The following is a 19,997-nucleotide window of genomic DNA, read 5'->3' on the forward strand; positions in this document are numbered from 1 at the left end:
ATTTCATTGTCCATTTCTATCACAATCATTTTGCTATTTATAATAGAAATTCGAGCACTCATCTGCCTGCAATGAAATACATTATAACAGATGTACATGCTTCTGTTTTTAAGATATTAACGGCAATTCGTGATCTTCTTTTCATATCATTGAAGCGCGTGAAATGGAAGCTGGGGGATTGTCAAACAATGATAGATTTAACCCATACTAGAGAAAGTACGGGAAGAAGGGGGGGGGGGACGAGAGAATAGAAACTCAGAAAGATTTTGATGGTACAATTTAAAAAAAGGACAATCACGTACATGATATGAAGTATGGACTACTGAGAAGTTCACATTAAAACAAGAGCAATCCACGGGCTTGGCAGGCGGTCCTATTCTATTCCTCAAAAAAAAAAAAAATCGTTAACGGACTGAGAAGTCAATTATTGGCTGAAAATATGTACACGTCGTCTGTAACCAAAAATATATAAATGTTCTCAAAGTTCCAATTCTTGCAACAATCGCTTTCTTTTATGGATCAAAAATGGGACCCGTCGCCTCAAAACGATATTAAGTCGGGATGATTAAGATGTTGAAAATTGAATTCATAGCCAGAAATATCAGACGTGTTGAGTTTGTATGTTTTATTGAGGAGAATGGACACAATATTTTAGGGTGATTAAATCAACAATTTATATTTTTGACCAGTTTAACATTTAATTCGGCTTTTAAGCATCTGGTTCGTTCCGACATAATACCGTTCTGAGACGATGGGTCATAAATAATACCATTGAAGTTCCTTTCCAACTTTTCTAGATTTGATTTAAGCATATGTCCATACTGTGCCCACGCCTTAGGATGTAATCTATTAATAGCTTTGGTCCCAGAAGTGAAAGGAAGAAATATCTTAATTTCTTTGAATTAAATTGATACAAAATTACGAGGGAAATTGAAAGCGTAACACGACTGACAATCTATACCGCTTGGACTTTAATACTACACCAATGCCTTGTTGGTGACTGTAAACGTCGTAGAATCTTCTTCGGCCTAGGCCTAGGCCTTAGGCTCAATGAGGAATAACTATTCAACAGGAATTTTTGTAGTCAAACGTAAATTCATCTTCCTACAAAAATTGTTTAGAATAATTATAAAAGGATTTGTCTTTATCTGTATTAAATTTCTATTTCTGTCCTAAATCTCCTTTTAATAATGTATTCCGAGTTAGATCTCGATAGGCTGACTAACTGCTGAATGTTTAAATTTAAAGTTACTAAAAAGAATCAAGAAAGAAATGTCAGCACTCTTCTTCAGCCATAGGATGCAACCAGTAATTAATGAACCAAGTTTACTATTAGTTACTCGAAATTCTCATTAATTTATTCAACATGTCTTTACTTTACTGCTTACTTGATATTTAAATTTAATAAAATAATTGGAAATTTAAAAAAAGATTCTTGACTCTTCTTGTTCATTTTATTTTTAGCTGACGAAGAAAAACTACAACAATGAGTTGTTTTCAGGGGCAGATGAATGAGTACAAAGATGTTGCTCTTGACAGATTTGATGGAAAAAATTTGAAATGTACTGCTTATTTCTTATCTCATTGTCATAAAGGTTGGTAGCAAGAACTTACTGTGTCCTTTTTAGCTTTATTTTATGCTCATAGTTTGTTCACAATGTTCACAATGTTTTAGAAATCACAGAGATTATTTCTTGCTGTATGGCATATATTCAAATTGATGAGATTTTGTTTTAAAACTTGCAATTAAGACACGATAACTGTTGGGTGTCACTACAATCTTTTTATCTTCTTTTTTATTCAACGGAGATAGTGTACTCACCTGTCTGAAATTAATTTTACGCCAGAGTGTGATGAGAAAATGTAAGTAAAGAGCATTTTCTAAGAAGTCAAATTTGCACTGCCCCCCCCCCCCCCCCCCCCCCCCCCCACAGAAACTCGAATCCCAGCCCTACAGGTTTCAAACCCAATGTCAATCCACAAGGTCATACAGAAGTTTTTCATTGTTTTTTTTTCCCTGACCAATTCAGATTTTAAATGAAAAAAAAAAAAAACAAACAAACAAAAAAGGAAAAATAGAAAACTACCTGTCAAAAAGAATAGGACTATGACGTATAGTACATTGTAATAAGAAAAATGCATGGAAATGCACCAATACTTATCTAAATTTCTTGAGCTTTTCTGTCCATTTTCCAGATCACATGGTTGGGTTGAATGCTTATGGTTTCCATGAAAGATTGAAGTCGAGGTAAAAACCTTTAACGGTACAAGGCTTGTCACAATGCTCAAAGCGTAAAGACTATTTCATTAACAACTCGAGTTGTTATTTTTGGGCTCTTAATATTTACAGCCCACATAAAAATCTGTTTAAAAAATGTCATACTGAATTCCTAAAATGGCGTTTAAAGACTCAATACTATAAACAAAGAAGATAATCTGCATGATCAAAGTTAATCAATTATTTTGTTTTGTTATCTCTATTTATCTGCCTTTATCTTGTATAATTATAAGATTATTTTAGTTAATTAATTTGCACATAGGCGTTTTCTACAAAATGCTAGTGTCCTATTGAGAGGATAGCAAGCAATTGTTATTTCCTGTTATGCACAACAAAAACAGGACGAACGCATATTTTATAGGTCTGACGGCTTTGAGAGACTACTTTGCTGATTCCTTTTGATGGAATTGCAGACCTGCCAACCACTGCGGAAAAATGGTAAAAATACGAATTTTTGGCTTCAACAATAGAAATAAATAGACATTTTTGATTCATTACAATGTGATCAAAAGAAAACTTTGATGCCACAAAGCATCTATTCAGGGTTTTGAAGACATATTTAATACGGACAAATGTAAAATATTAATTTGTAAAGTTAATTATAGTGACTTCTATTTCTTCTCTCTGAAAACTACGATTTTTTAATATTACAAGTTGGCAGGTCTGGAACTGATCTCACATTTTATTCACCATCTTTTTCAATCATTTTTCAGAGCTGGTGTGTATCTTTATTGCACAGAAATATCACGTTTGCTCCTAATTGCTGATGAAGAATACAAACATTTGGAAAAATTCATTGTAAGATTTTTCACGATTAAAAGCATTAAAAAAAAATGCTAATATAAATAATATGTCTCATTAATCTCGTTCCTCCATTATTGTATTAATTTGTACTTATCAATCCATCCCTGTGTTTTTAGTTTAATCAGTGCTGATGGTTTTCCTCGGATCTGCGGAAATCCGCGATTTTTGTGTCAGAGGAGGAATTTCCTCCTTTGAAAAAAGACATTATTTTCCTCAATCAAATTTTCTGGCTTTGAGAGGTTTCATGTGTGGTGGAACAAACGGGTGCAGCTTCCCCACTATCCAGAAGATAGCTAGAATAGTTTATCATCTCAAGGGGTCTAAAAGTGGGGGTTGGTGAAGTAAACATGCGGCGTAAAAAAAACATTCATAATTTTCTTCCTTTTTTCCCTTTTTGTCACCATCAGCACTGTTTAATGATTGGAAGAAAAAAGACATGATGTTTTACTGGGGATGGAAAACCATGGATATGTCAACCTGACTCCAGATGACAACACACACAAACACACAATGAAATGATGATTTCATCCTTCAGAGCCATTATATTCGTGACACCGACATTCATCCCGGTTTCTGTAAATGGACAATAGCAATTTCTTACTACCCTTTAAATAGGATGCTAGTCTATTGCAAAGTATTTTCCACCAGATCTAAAAAGACCCAGCTACCCTATCAATACTCTATGTGACAGGTGAATGACAAAAAGAAATATCAGACTTCACCCGATCACGGCCTCTTTGCTTGTGAAACAAGCGCTCTACCAACTGAGCCAGAAGTAATATAAATCCCAATCAATTTCTGCTAGATTCAAAAGAATGACTTGTTTGGAGAGATATTACAGATTTATTTCCTAGTTCTGAAAGTTGATATGAAAAAAAAAAAAAGAAGTGCCAAGCTCTTTTATCTCATCAGATTAACTTTCCTTTCTTTTCTTTTTTCGTTTTTTTTGTTTTTGGTTTCAATATTGAGTGTTTATATAGCGTAATATCCACTAAACATGCTCAAAACGCTTTACAGGGAATCCCTAACAAACAGCAACACTCAACACGTAGAACAAGACATGACGCCTGTTAGGTGATATTACAATTTTTTTTTCAGACTGAGACAATGCTGTTAACGGCCAGGTACTCATTTTACACCTGAGTACAGTGAGAATATGTGAGTCTTTTCCAAGGACTCAACTATGCGCCAAGCAAGGCTCGAACCCAGGACCTTCCGATCCGAAAGCGCATGTCATACCACTAGACCACATAGCCTCACAAATATGAAGAGAATCACTTTTGTTTGTGTTAGTTTTACAGCAGTGGGTTATCAACTCTTTAGACTTTAATATTAGAGGGATGAATGTTTACAGGTTGACATATAAAGATTGTTTTGATTCACAGACTGTCTTGGATGTTGGAATATCTCGCCATATTTGTGTTCCTGGCCGAGGAGAAGGCAAGGTAGGAAGAACATCAATGTTGCCAGCTGTTTAAATGTGACTGTTCCATGGCAATATATTTTGTAGATTAAAACAATCGATGAGAGACCTTCTGCACATTCCTCGAGATAGCTTTAACTTTATATTTTTATTCTAACTGTGGATCTTTTGTCAGACATTTATTTATTCAATTTTGTCAATTTTAGTAGCATTATAAAAGCTCTAAAACAAATCTTGATTGATTGGTAAAAGTTAAAGATTTCCTAATATTAGGACCATTTTTTTGGTTCCCCGCCACCATTGTTGTTGAAGTATTGAAAAGTATGTAGTACAGAGCAGTCCTATGGGGTTTTGTTCTATTAGGGTTAGTCATAGGTCGTAGTAAAGGTCCTAGAGTTTTTGTTTCTCCTATTAGGGTTAACGGTACTAGTTTTCTTTTTTTCTTTTATGGTTAATTGTGCGGCTATGCGGTCTTGTGGTATGACACTCGCTTTCGGATCGGAAGGTACTGGGTTCAAGCCTCGCTCTCGGCAGATAGTTGAGTCCTTGAAAAGGCTCTTTACTCACATTCTCTCACCATATTCATGTGTAAAATGAGTACCTGGCCGTTAACAGCGTTGTCTTTGTCCGAAAAATTGGATTATCGCCTAACAGGCGTCATGTCCCTTCCTACATGTTAAATGATGCTGTTGACCAGGGACCCGTTGTAAAGCGCTTTGAGCACATTTAGTGGATATTGCGCTATATAAAAGCTCAATTAAAAAAAAAAAATGTTTTAATCATGTTTTATGACATACATCTTGTTCCTTTACATAGTATAGTCAACTCCATGATAATTGAGACTTTATGTGAGATTGCAGTGGAAAGAAAGTTGCTTTTGATTATCTTCCTATTCAAAAGGTAGCAAGAAATTACTAATATCCTTATGAATGTTTCATGAACTTGGATTAAGTCTAACTACATGGGCCCAGTCGTTCTAAAGAACTATAAATTTAAATTCAAATAAAAGTGATGAGATGATGATATTGATTTTTGTCTTGGGATTTATATGTGACCCATCGTCTCAAAACGGTATTATGCCGGAACAAACTATGTGCTTAAAACCCGAATTTAATGTTAAACTGGTCAAAAATATAAATTGTTGGCATTAGTACCCTGAAATATGGTATCCATTCTCCTCAATAAAACATACAAACTCAACACAAGTCTGATATTTCTGGCTATAAATTCTATTTTCAATATCTATACCAACCCGACTTAATACCGTTTTGAGGTGAAGGGTCACATATATAATATTTCTCTCATATTATGATCACCTATAAAATAGATATGAACGTTTATGTAGTACATTTCTACGAATATGCCATGCTCAATGCGCTTCACAATATAATATTAATTTATTCCCCCCGTAGACTATAAGGAACCAAATTTCCATTTCACGCCCGGCAGGTTGCCTGTTTGGTATTCTTTTTGTACTAGCACTTTTACAATATTGAGCTTTTTTTTTTTTTTTGAGCTTTTTTTATATAGCGCAATATCCACTAAACGTGCTCAAAGCTCTTTACAAGAGGTGCCTGGTCAACAGCAACATTTAACATGTAGGACGGGACATAATGTCTGTTAGGCGATATTACAATTTTTCGGACAAAGACAACGCTGTTAACGGCCAAGTACTTATTTTACACCTGAGTACGGTGAGAGAATGTGAGTAAAGAGTCTTTTCCAAGGACTCAACTCTGCGTCGAGTGCGAGGCTTGAACCCAGGACCTTCCGATCCGAAAGCGAGTGTCATATCACTAGACCACATAGCCACACAATATACGTCACTACCAATAGCCAGATACCCATTCACACCTGATTTGAGTGAAATAATCTAATCTGTGTAAAATGCCTTATCCAAGGGCACAAATTATTGCCACCAATTATTGCCACCTATCATTACTATGCTCAAGATTGTTTGACTTTTGTTACGAGACAAGACACTCTACCGTTAAGCCACTGATATTATCTATGAACTCACTCAATCCTAGAGACTTTTGCTACTTTTCAAAACTGGAAAAAAAATGTGTTAAAAATGAACATGTGCATAGATTTTTTTTTAATTCAACTACCATTAACATGTAAAAATTAAAAACATTAGCTTTGATACTATGCCTATAATTTATCTCAGAAAAATGTAATAAATATGCATGGGGTAAAAGTAACCCCGGGTAAACTACGGATATAGTCGGTGTTAGAGTTGAGTGAGCTAAAACCGTGAATGACATCATCTCCATAGTACCTACAGGCTTACCAGATATTAGGATTCATCTTTAACATTTGTTTTTTTACAGGATACCTATGTCAGTGTGACACCAATATCTGCTGGACACTGCCTGGGGTCTGTCATGTGAGTCTTATTTTTTTTTTTTTTTGTCTCATTTTATTGTAATATGTTTATATCTGCTCCAAAGTAACTTTTAAAAAAATAAAATAAATTGAGCTTGTATATAGTGCAATATCCACTAAATGTGCTCAAAGCGCTTTACAAGGTGTCCCTGGTCAACAGCAACATTTAACATGCAGGACAAGACATGACGCCTGTTAGGCGATATTACAATTTTTCGGACAAAGACAGCGCTGTTAATGGCCAGGTACTCATTTTACACCTGAGTACGGTGAGAGAATGTGAGTAAAGAGTCTTTTCCAAGGACTCAACTATGCGCCGAGCGAGGCTCAAACCCAGGACCTTCCGATCCGAAAGCGAGTGTCATACCACAAGACCACATCGACGCACAAACTTATTGATGGTCTGGAGCAGGGAACCGTAAAGCCAGCAATACAAAGAACAATCTCAAAAAAAAAATAATAAAAGGGCACATTAAAAAAATTTCTTCTTCTTATTTATTTCATTTCATTTATTATTATTATTACTATTATTATTATTATTATTATTATTATTATTATTATTATTATTATTATTATTATTATTATTATTATTATTATTATTATTATTGTTATTATTGTTATTATATTATTATTATTATTATTATTATTATTATTATTATTATTATTATATTATTATTATTATTATATTATTATTATTATTATTATTATTATTTTTTGTGGCCAGGGTTATTGCTAGCTCAATTAGTAGAACAAATGTATCTGAGTAGAATTGTGGTAGAAGTGATGGTTTTTTGTTTTCCTTTCTCGTCTGTATACTCAGCAGTGGCTATTTTGCTGGGTTCAAGTTTAGATATGGTTGATCGTACATTTAGATAAAACAATTCTCTATCCAAATGATGGCAAACAATTATTACTGTTTATTAATGCTTTAAGATTTGGGTAAATTCTGAAGAACATCTTGTTCCTGTTTTGTTTTGTTTTTTCCCTTGGCTGAGGAGGGCTTTTTTTTGTTGTTGTCCAAAACATATCTTATACATTTCCAAAAAATTTAATTTTCCAATTACGAAAACAAGTTTCATGGTTCTCAATCAGGGCATTTATTTTTAATGAAATTTTATAAGTTGATCTTAAAATCAAATTGTAATCATTAGGGTCATGATACCATTTTGAGATTATTGGTTTGGTCACATATTGATTTTAATCAAATTCCGTGATTTGAACTCAATGTTCAATTTTCACCATTTCATTTACCCTGATATCAAATACCAAATCGTGGCAGTGGGTTACATATTATTTCCTTTTATTTATAACTTCCGTAGGTTTTTGTTCGAAGGCGGTGAGGGCACAGTCCTTTATACTGGAGACTTCAGATGGGAGGCAGACCAGGCATCAAGGATATCGGCATTTCAATACATGAACAAGTAAAAAATATAAAGACTTTTTGTCAACAATTAACTATAGTTTATTAATATTTATTTATATATTTATTTGTATTAAATGTACACGTTTCCTTTTTTTTTTCAATAATAATAATAATAATAATAATATATAATAATAATTAATAATAATAATAATAATAATAATAATGATAATAATAATAATAATAATAATAATAAAATAATAATAATAATAATAATAATAATAATAATAATAATTAAAAATGATAATAATAATAATATAATAAAAATAATAATATATAATAATAATAATAATAATAATAGTAATAATATAATAATATAATAATAATAATAATAATAGTATTGTATTGTTGCCCATCAAATGTTGACAATATATTTCTTTCCAAACTTGTTACAAATGTTAATAAATTTTCCCCCAAAATAAATTCCAACTCAATCAGTGTCAAGACCGTTGAAGCCATATACGTGGACACGACATTTTGTATTCCCGAGGCTTTCCATATTCCGAGTCGTAATGAATGCGTGGACGCAGCGTGTAATCTTATCTCTGATTGGCTGGAAAAAGGACTTTGCAATGCCGTCTCCATCTCGTGCCCTGCAAGATACGGCCATGAACACTTCCTACTTGAGTTGGCCAAAAGACTGAAAACTAAAGTAAGATATTTGCATGCTGGTTTGTCAAAATCCGTCTGATGTTTTGAGATACGAGCGAAAAAATGAGAAAAATCGTTATCTGCATGATTTTCATTTATTTCACTTCGTCGTTTTTATTTTCTCTCCAACTACATTCTAACAAGAAGGAGTAGACAATTTGAAGCTTATAGATAATTTAATTAAATATTTTTTCAGAGCTCTATCGACGTGAAATACCTTCAAAATTGACCTAAAATCTGCCTCTATTATCGAGGATTTCAATTCAGTTCTGAGATCGAAAAATTTTTTACCAAACCCAAACATATTACAAATCATTCTATTTTTCATTGTTCGCTCTTTTTAGAATGCAAATTAGTGCATATGATAGAAGCGACCATGAGTCAGTATAAGCACTGCGCATAGCCAGAAACAAAACAAGTAACGCGATAAGCAATTATACAACATTCCATTTACTGCCATGTGTGAAATATTTTGTCATCAATAAAATCATGTGACTATCACATTTTTCTTTCAATTTTATAGCATGATTTACTATTTAAGATATTTAAAAGTCAATATCAATATCTGAAAACTTAATTAATATCACGAACAACATAGTAACTGTGAGTGTTGAGAGAGCAATCGGTCAGTGAAGATGAAACCTCCTAAAATATCGCATCAAGTAGGACAAAACAAACAGGGGGAAATAAAATCAAAATATTTGGTTTGTGTTACAGAAGGGCTTTATTTTTTCATTTTTGGGTATGAATATGGTGTGCAAATGCTGTTGTGATGATATGTAACAGAATTTTAAACCATTTGAAATAAATATATATGTCATGTCTTTAAAAGCGATTTTTTTCCGTTTTTTTAATGTTTGACCCTCCTCCCTTCAAATGTAAATAACTTCGGCCCTAATTAAGATAATTACACAATTCAAACTGCATTTTGTCCTGAAATGCTGCTTCTATTCGAAATGTAATAATATGTGATTCGAATTTTTCAAACATCAGACTGGTTTTACCAAAACACCACACATTTTGTGACCTATTGCCTCAAACTGGTTTTAAGTCGGAGCGAAGCAAATGTCAAATAGTAAATTTGAATTCAGAACGGCTAGAAATGGGAAATTTTATATTTTGCAGTTTAAGAAACAATATTTATTATCTCCAATAAAGAGTAGAAATTTAACCTTTGTTTAAATTTCACTATTTAGTTCTCTCCAATATAATACCATTTCTCGATGGTGGGTCATATTTTAAATGTAAATTCCTTCCATGATCTTAAATCTACAGAAATATTTTTATCTTGTTGTTGAAAAAGCTTCTAAGTCACTCAGACAGAAAATAAATAAATAATCTATTTCAACTATTGGGCACCTTGAAATCACTGAGGCATAGTTTGTGCGTGGTTCTGGGAGGCAACGAAGGCAGGTAACAACAACAACAACAACAACAACAAAAAATGCAAATTTCTATTAAAAGGTGGAAAAGAGCCAGCAGATATTAAAAAACCATCTTCTCATTTATTCAAAAAGGTATTTTCGTCAGGAAAAAAAAAAAACTACACACTGAGAGTCCCGATAGTTCAGTTGATAGGGCATTCGCTTCACACGTGAAGTGACCTAGATTGATCCAGGTGAAGACGAGATTTTTTTTCTGACTCCCCTTTTAACCCACAACCTGCAGTGATTAGGCAGCTGAGTCTGTTAGACTTGGTGAAAAGTACTTTGAGTTAGACTAGTGTCCAATCAAAGGGGGAGCAAACAGTTGGTATTGTCTGGTGTATTGTAAAAAAAAAAAAAAATTGAGCTTTATATAGCGCAATTTCCACTAAATGTGCTCAAAGCGCTTTACAAGGGGTCCCTGGTCAACTACAACATTTAACATGTAGGACGGGACATGCCGCCTGTTAGGCGATATTACAATTTCTCGGACAAAGACAACGCTGTTAACGGCCAGGTACTCATTTTACACCTGAGTACGGTGAGAAAAAGTGAGTAAAGAGCCTTTTCTAAGGACTCAACTATGCGCCGAGCGCAAGGCTCGAACCCAGGACCTTCCGATCCGAAAGCGAGTGTCATACCACAAGACCACATAGCCGCACAAATTGTAGTCGCCAAATGTATTGTAGTGATATTACTTTATCAATAATAATAATTATATTTAAGTCAAACTCCAAGGAACAACACATCAAGATTGTTAGATGATAATCGGAAAAAAAGTTTCTATTCAACTCAAACTGAAAACAATGTGCAGTGTAGCCAGTTTGGCTGTTTACAACTAAACGTTAAATAAATACAACTAAACTTATTAATCAATATATTACATCTGGTTCATGCTAAAGACACCTCTGGATAAACTCCATGGGTCGAATGGCTCTGAAGAACTACAAAACTTGACACTGGAAATTTAATTTATCGTCAATGTAATTTTAAAAAATGCCGATGTGCAAAATATGTGACCCAACATCTCAAAACGGTATTATGTCAGGATGGACCAGATGCTAAAAAGTTCAATTATAGTTAAACTAGTCAAAAATATGAATTATTGATATTTAGCATTCTAAAATAGGATATTCCTTCTCCTCTATAAAAAATCCAAACTCAACTTAAGTCTGATATTTCTGGTCACAAATTCAATTTTCAGCAACTTAATCATCCTGACTTAATACCGTTTTGAGACGAGGGTTTCCATATGTGTAGCTCACCAAATGATTTAAGAAGCATAAGTTTATTCTTACATTTTTTTCCATGGTATATTTTATGTCTTGTGTAAGATAAAGTTCTTTGTTCATTCGATTTGTACTTGAAGATGTAAAACAAATCAAAATTCATTTTGTAATTAGTAGTAAATCAAAGAAATTTGTAATTTAAGCGCTTAGAGTCTGGTGTCTCGGAGTTATAGCGCTATATAAGTTTTCAGCATTATTATTATTTTTATTATTATTTTTATTATGAAGAGGCATCTTTTATTTCCAATGGATGTCCCAGGTGCATGTTCCGTGTTGGAAGGTGTCTGTTTACAACAACATTCCTGAACTGCAAGGCTATTTTACAAATGATGCCTCTCAAGCCAAGATACATTCCTGTGCCACAAGGGTGAGACGAATGATTTTATTTGCCAAAATCTTGCTTTGTTATTTTGGTAGATATATATTTCTAGGTGACATTTGAAAAAATAATTGATATGATAATGATGACAATTATCATTATTTTCTTCCCTCTCCTCCTACTTATCATTATCATCATCATCATCATTATCATCATCATCATCATCATCATCATCATCATCATCATAATCATCATCAACACACTTCTTCTCCTCTTATTCCATGTAATCATTATCATCATCATCATCATTATCATCATCATCATCATCATCATTATCATCATCATCATCATCATCATCATCATCATCATCATAATCATCATCAACACACTTCTTCTCCTCTTATTCCATGTAATCATTATTATTATCATCATCATCATCATCATCATCAACACACTTCTCCTCCTCTTCTTCCATGTAATCATTATTATCATCCTCATCATCATCACCATCGTCACAGACTCCATTGTAACTGCCATATTTTATTTTATTTTTTTTTAAAGAAAAAAAAGGGCTTTATATAGTGCAATATCCACTAAATGTGCTCAAAGCACTTTACAAGGGATCCCTAGTCAACAGCAACATTTGAAATTTAGGACGGGACATGCCGCCTGTTAGGCGATTTTACAATTTTTCGGACAAAGACTTCGTTGTTATTTTATTTGGCCTTTCCAGTCAGGTTTCACCAAGACTTCCGTCCTACCATGCGGACACCAACCGTCCAATGGAGAAAGACTGAAGCTGTTGAACATCCGGCCATCTACCATGTGGTTCACGTCCAGGAAAACCAAGTGTAGCGTCAGAGATCTGGTCGTGTCTCCTGCTACACAGCGTGGGTTGCACAGAGTCTGTTACTCCATGCATTCTTCATATAGGTGAGAATTGTATACACGCGTGTTTTTGGTGGCCACGGTTTCTATTGGGGTCCGTTATCCGCTCATATCATTTGTTTCTTTCTGTGCAACTTTGTGGTCTTGTAAATGTAAATGTAAATGTAAATATTGAATTTATATAGCGCCTAAACATCCACGTTAATCGTGCTCTGAGGTGCTTTACATAGGTAATAAAAATAGTTTTAAAACAACAAAATTAGAAATCACGAGACTACATAATAAGCATGAATACAAAAACAAAATCTAAGCAACATATACTTCATGAAAAATAAGCCTCACAGAACAATTCAGTCTTCAGACATTTCCTGAAAGATGATAAATTTTTACAGGACTTTGTCAGAGGACTAAGTGCATTCAATAGGCATGGAGCTATGGATGAAAAGGCTTTTTTACCGAATGTGGATTTTGAGGTGGTAACCTTTAGAAATTGGGACTGAGATGATCTTAATTTTCGAGTGGGTTCATATTTTTTAATCAGTTCCTGCAAATATTCTTGTGATATGACACTCACCTTCAGATCAGCAGGTCATTCATTTGAGCCCCACTCTGGGCTACTCAAAGTTTGAGTCTGTGGAAACTTTTCTTTACTCGCATTTCTCTTACTGCACTCAGGTGTAAAATGACTACCTGGTCAGCAACAGTGTTGCCTCTGCAAAAAAAAACAAACTTGTATGGCGCCTTATAGGTGCCGTGTCTATTCCTTCATATGCAGTGTTGCTGTCGGCTTGGGACTCCTTGTAAAGCATTTTAAGCATTCTTATTTCACTATTCACTATATATATGTGCGGCTACATGGTCTATTGGTATGACACTTGCTTTCGGATCGGAAGGTCCTGGGTTCGAGCCTCGCTTTCAGTGCATAGTTGAGTCCTTCGAAAAGGCTCTTTACTCACATTCTCTCACCGTACTAAAGTGTAAAATGAGTACCTGTCCGTTAACAGCGTTGTCTTGTCCAAAAAATTGTAATATTGCCGAACAGGCGTCATGTTCCGTCCTACATGTTAAATGTTGCTGTTGACCAGGGACCCCTTGTAAAGCGCTTTGAGCACATTTAGTGGATATTGCGCTTTATAAAGATCAATTTTTTAAAAAATAATTTTAAAAAAATATATAAGCTCAAAGCTCAAGTTGCTCATTTCATTGTGGCTTAAGTACTTGTCGTGTTATAAGATGACTTTGTTTTGTTTAAACAACCTCTGGCATACTTTTTCCCCGAGGGAGATAGTTGGTTCTAAGCTTGTATCTTCACTGTTAGAGATGTTTTTAAAAATTTTATCCCTGTAAATCTCTCTGAATGAGTGTGCATTAGAAATCATTTAAAAATTAAGTATCTTCTCTTTCGGCCGAGATCCCATGCCAACATCTTTGTAAGACTTTGAGTGGTCTCATATGTGACCCTTCGCCTCAAAACAGTATTAATAAGTCGGGTTGGTTAAGATGTTGAAAATTGAATTTATAGCCAGAAATATCGAGACTTGTGTTGAGTTTGTATGTTTTATTGAGGAGAATGGATACCATGTTTTAGGGTGCTAATGCCAACAATGTATATTTTTGACCAGTTTAACATTTAATTAGCTCTTAAGCATATTGTTCGTTCTGACATAATACTGTTTTGAGACGATGGGTCACATATGGTCTATGGGAGTCCCTATAGCTCAGTCGGTAGAGTACTGGCTTCACACTCAAAGGAACTGAAATCAATCCCTGGTCAAGTTGAGAGATTTTTCTGATATACCCCCCCCCCCCTCCTCCCCCCTCCCCCCCCTCCCCCCCCCCCCCCCCCCCCCCCCCCCCCCCCCCCCCCGCCCTGTCCACTCACCAGTGATTGGAAAGCTGGGTTTACTATTAAAAACATGATCATATTTATAATATTTTTCTCCTCTGGATACACTTTTATGCTCATCGGAGAAATATTTCATAAGGGTGTCCGCCATTGTTCCGATAGTTTAGAGCCAGTTACTACGTTACCATGCGTCATTACGAGGGAAGTGACGTTGCGACTGTTGAAGCCAATTAGATTTCTATTGAGATTTACTTGGTGTATGTTTTCCTATGTAGATCTATTTTATTTAAATTCTTAAATTTTTGTACTTTTTCATCCTCAGTGAAATTCGGGATTTGGTCAGTTTTATAAAACCCAAGAAAGTTTTTCCAAATGTCCTTCCTGCCAGTGACAAAGACATGATGACGGTAAGATGTTTAGTTAGAAGGGGATGAAATTACATCTAAATGAATAAAACACGTGACCTGTGTTGTTAGTCAGCTGATCCTGCGTAGGACGTTGCTTCCCGAACTTTCTTGCGAAACAGGTTTTCCGCCAGTCTACTTGCTTGAGTTGTTGTCGTTCCCAGCCATTCACATATATCTTGTTCCCAGCTTTTCGTTGGTCTACCTCTTCCTCTCTTGCCGTCTACCCTTGTCTGCAGAATGTGACCTACGTTCTTAAAAATTGTATTATAGCACCATAAAAAAATAATATAGCAGATTTTTAAAAAATACTTTACACGGAACATTTGAGGCCAGAAGCAGTCTTCAGTCGCATCAGAAAATAATTAAATTAATCCGAACAGATGGGAGACCGTGCTATGCGGATTTTATGTGAAATGTTAATTGTTTTGGTTGTTGGCTGAAGAAGGGTTTTGATCCCAAAACGTTCTGTGTAAAGCATGTGGTTATAATTTGAGGCTGTTGTATTCCTTTTTGTTCAATATTTTTTTAATGTCCACGATTTCTATCAGTTTAGTGTTCATAATGATTCACATAGTTTTTGCATAGTTACTGTATCGTAATATATCCATGGGTGCCAGTTTTCCGGTTCATGCCAGAATTCCGGTTTCGCGATATCTCGAAGTCAAATACCTCCGGTTTCAGTATTTTGAGTAAAATAACCTAAAAGCATCGGTAAAAAATCGAAAACGTGATTCAGCCACCTTTTCAGTGTATGGAGGTAGATTCGTGAAACCGGAATTCTCTTTGGTCAATATGTTTGCTGTGTAATAATTTAATAATGGTATAAAAACGGTGATGAAATAAGAGTAAAGTTTAGGCCACATTTTCAGGTTTGTCAAAGTGTCGAGATTTTAGTTTCAGGTTTCAGCACTTCTTCCTGCTGGCACCCATGAATATATCTTAAATTCTATTTCAAAGGTCCAAAAAAGACTCGAGAGTTTCATCGACCATCCCAACAAGCACAGACTACAGGCGAGTTCTAAGTCGAAGGAGGAACAAGTGCTAATACCTCTGGGAATTCTTAGACAAATGAAGCGAAAAATAACAAACTTTTCCAGAGCAGAATCTTGTAAGTACAATCACACTGTCTACAGGAAAAGTAAAACATCCTCACCAATTTTCATAATCTAAGAAACATGAAAAAAAAAGTTTCTACACCAGGTACTAATCTTGTTTTTAGCAATTGGGCCTTCCATATTTTATGTGGACGGTTACCATTGCTTTCTACCCTTTATATAGGACGCTGGTTTATTACAAAGTCCTCTCGATCATACCAAACAGACCCTGCTACATAGAGAATATATGGATAGAGAAGTCAGAAAAAAACAAAACAAACAATGACTCAACTGGGGCATTTGAGACAGGCTGACTTTTGGGATGTTTTTTATTTTTTATTTTTTTTTCTTGCATTTTTCTTTCCACTCTGTACTGTCTGACACTGTTTCATACCCACCTTTTTTAGATCATTAATGGGAATTACTTGTGATATTAAAATGAGCATACTAAAAAAGGTGACAAAATTTTCAATCCGTCACTGTCATCATTGATTTGATACCTTTTTATTTTCATCTCATTTCACAGCCTTGCTTAATCATTAAAATTTCCTTTCATAAATCATCACCAAACGAGTCAAGCTAAACAAATAACTTCTTATAAAGTATTTGAGCACCTTAAATGGACACTGCATTGTATAAAACTATCCTGATATAATATGCATTATTGACAATATCTTAATTTTCATATTTAAATATATTGGGGTTTTTGTTTTTTGTCTTATCCTTCTAGTGGAATCTGGATCAGACGATCTTGTCTTTAGCAGCCAAGAGCTATCTCCCAAAAAGAATTCCACAACACCTCATCATGACAACAAGACTACTACAGCCTTCTCCACTGTGACAGCTGCATTATTGTCACCAGATAAGACATTCCGCTCATCAAAAGAGTCATCAAAATCTCCAACTTCTCACCATGATATTTCTGAACAATCACATTCTTCTTCTGTAGAATTCCATTCGTCTTGGTCGGGTTCGGTGAACTATAAGGATGATGAAGAAAGTGATTTATTTTCTGAGGAGATTGCTGAGAGAGAAGGTAAAAACTTGCATGAAGGCATTGTCGATGTTGAAGTGGAAGACAATGATAAGGATGTGAAGAAATTTGTGAGCGATGATGAAAAGGTTGAAGTTAGAGATGGTTCAATGGAGGAATCATTGCGATCTTATGTTAGTGGAGAATCTGATGTAGAGGACTGTGCTGATGATGATAAGGATGATGGTAAAATTATTGCAGCCCAGGATGATATAAATCAAAACATTTCCTCAATATATTTAAGTTTTGATAAAGAGACTCTCGATACGTCAAATTTAGTTCACGATGTTTCTAGGAATGAAATATCAAATGCAGAGGAAAGCTCTTGTGATGAAATTGATAATAAAAAAAGTGCAAGTCAGGACGATAATGATAAAAACGTTTCTTCTATTTCTTGTAACCTGAATTTTGATGAAGGAACTTTGAAAACAGATATAGGTTTTGGCCATAAGGCTACAGATGTTTATGAAACAGATGGGAAGATCAATGATAGTTCAACAGTGACCAACAAGTGTTATGACATGACAGCTTCTGTAGGAGATAACGAATCAAGTAAAGATCTTGACAAGACTCTCAATTATAATGTCACAGATTCCAGTTTTAATAATGAATGTAAAAGCGACGTCAGACATGTAATGAATTCTAAGAATAGTGAGATGGAAGGTAAAAAGGATGTTATAGAAATTATTACTCATAGCGGCAATGATACTGAAGTGTCTTTAGAAGGAAAGGGACAGGATGACAAACATGAAGAAGAAAAAGACGTTCAAAATAGTGATAATGATGATGATGATGATGATGATGATGATGATGATGATGATGATGATGATTATATTATTCCAAATTCTCAAGAAACTTGTGCTCATGTGAAAAAAAGAGATAATTTTCAAAAAAATTCAAGAGGCAAAAGGTATAATATATTTCTACCAAAGCATCACAAGACAGATGAAGGAAGCGAGGGTTTAAATGTTGTGTTTGATAAAAAATTGGGTCGTCGTTCCGATTTAAAACCTTTAAAAGATGATGATAGTTATCAAACTCATGGTTCAGATTACGTTAACTCTGGAAGTGGTGATACTGATGGCAGTGACACAGATTGCGAAATTGTTTATGAAGAAAACTCTGGCATCGTTATGAATACTGTAAATAATGACTTCACAGCAATCAATAAAAACTGTAAAGATAACATGACATTGCAGAGAAGCCAGTCGGGTGTAAATGGTGGCAAGAAATTACAAATTCTAGACATTTCAAGAAGTCATTCACAATCAGATGTTGTTGATGTTGAACAAAATGAATATCTTGAAAATGATTCAGACGATTGCATTGAGTTTGTATGTGTGGATGAGAAATCTGAATCTGTGTCGCCTTTGAAGACTGGTTGGTTGTCCAAAAGCAACAAGAGGAAAATAAAAAATTCTAACTTAAGCCTTTCCAGTTCTCAACCTGTAGAAAGACGCGCCACAACTTCAACGAGCAAATCAAAAGTTTGCGATAAAAGAAAAAGACCCATCGAAGGATCAGAAGGAGGATTGTGGAATTCCAAACTGAGGAGGAGTAAACATAGATATAATAATGTCAGTGGCTTGGCAAATCTAGGTGATGGTGATAAGTGGTCTTGTGATAATCGTCACAATGAGGAAGATGATAATGATGTTGATAAAGAACCCGTTGTTGACTTGACTTTAGAGGATTCTCTGTGATAAATACTTTAACAGTGAGACAAATTCTTTAACAGTGAGACAAATTCTTACAGTGAGACAAATTCTTACAGTGAGACAAATTCTTTTCAAACCATATGTGACCCATCGTCTCAAAACGGTATTATGTTGGAACGAACCATATGCTTCAAAGCCGAATTAAACGTTAAACTGGTCAAAAAATATAAATTGTTGGCATAAGCACCCTAAAACCTAAAATATGGTATCCATTTTCCTCAATAAAACGTACAAACTCAACACAAGTCTGATATTTCTGGCTATAAATTCAATTTTCAACATCTTAACCAACCCGACTTAATACCGTTTTTAGGCAAAGAGTCACATATTATCTTTAATTATTTATTAAAAGACTTGACCGATATCGTCAGGAAAGCAATACAAAGTAGCAATGCATCCCTGTAACAGTGTCCTTTCATTGGAGAAATTGATAGGTTCTTAGATCAGGTAAAGCGTAAAATTGAACCCTGCCTGTAATGGGTTAAAGTTAAAACCTGTCTTACCAAAGGTGCTTTCACTTTCATTATTTTATTCATCGAAATGATTTTTGTTAATGCTTCAATTATTCTTTGCTAAAATCATTTAAAGAAGTTTTAAGTATTCTATTCTATTTACTCTCAAATATTTATTCTTTTAGAGCTTCGATTGATTATGAAAATAACATTGTATCATGTATTTCATCTGATTTTAATTTGAAAACATGAGAATTTATTTTTCTGATACAACTTTACATCCCTTAGTTATGTATTTTGAAAAAAAAAAACAAAATAAAAGTACATGCTCAAATTGTACAGAATACTTTAATTTTTACAGTAGTAGTAGCGTATGGCTACACCTCCAAATTTATTTCGTCAACCCAGCTTCTCAAGTCCTCCTCCGCCATAAGGATGGTTTCGTAGCCACCTTCAAGTTTAGTGACTGGGCAGTGGAGGACGATGTGATCACTGGTCTCTGGGGCTGCCTGACATTTCTGGCAGGTATCACTGTTTCGAAGTTTCCATCTGCACATATTTGA

General features: G+C 34.5%; 1 protein-coding gene across 1 annotated transcript; it reads left to right on the plus strand.

Annotated features, from left to right (window-relative positions):
• The first annotated feature begins 966 nt into the window (after positions 1–966).
• Positions 967–19,768, plus strand: LOC144974459 (uncharacterized). Its single transcript, XM_078917337.1, has 13 exons — positions 967–1,090; positions 1,465–1,595; positions 2,197–2,248; positions 2,992–3,076; positions 4,468–4,527; positions 6,839–6,894; positions 8,213–8,314; positions 8,752–8,965; positions 11,937–12,044; positions 12,730–12,929; positions 15,053–15,137; positions 16,095–16,245; positions 16,962–19,768. Exons 2-13 carry the CDS (start codon positions 1,487–1,489, stop codon positions 18,965–18,967), a joined length of 3,228 nt encoding a protein of 1,075 aa, XP_078773463.1. The 5' UTR covers positions 967–1,090; positions 1,465–1,486; the 3' UTR covers positions 18,968–19,768.
• The last annotated feature ends 229 nt before the right edge of the window (positions 19,769–19,997 follow it).

Source organism: Berghia stephanieae, chromosome 6 (assembly GCF_034508935.2).
Source record: "Berghia stephanieae isolate SIO BIC M18660-M18661 chromosome 6, UCSD_Bste_1.3, whole genome shotgun sequence".
Classification (NCBI taxonomy): Eukaryota; Metazoa; Mollusca; class Gastropoda; order Nudibranchia; family Aeolidiidae; genus Berghia; species Berghia stephanieae.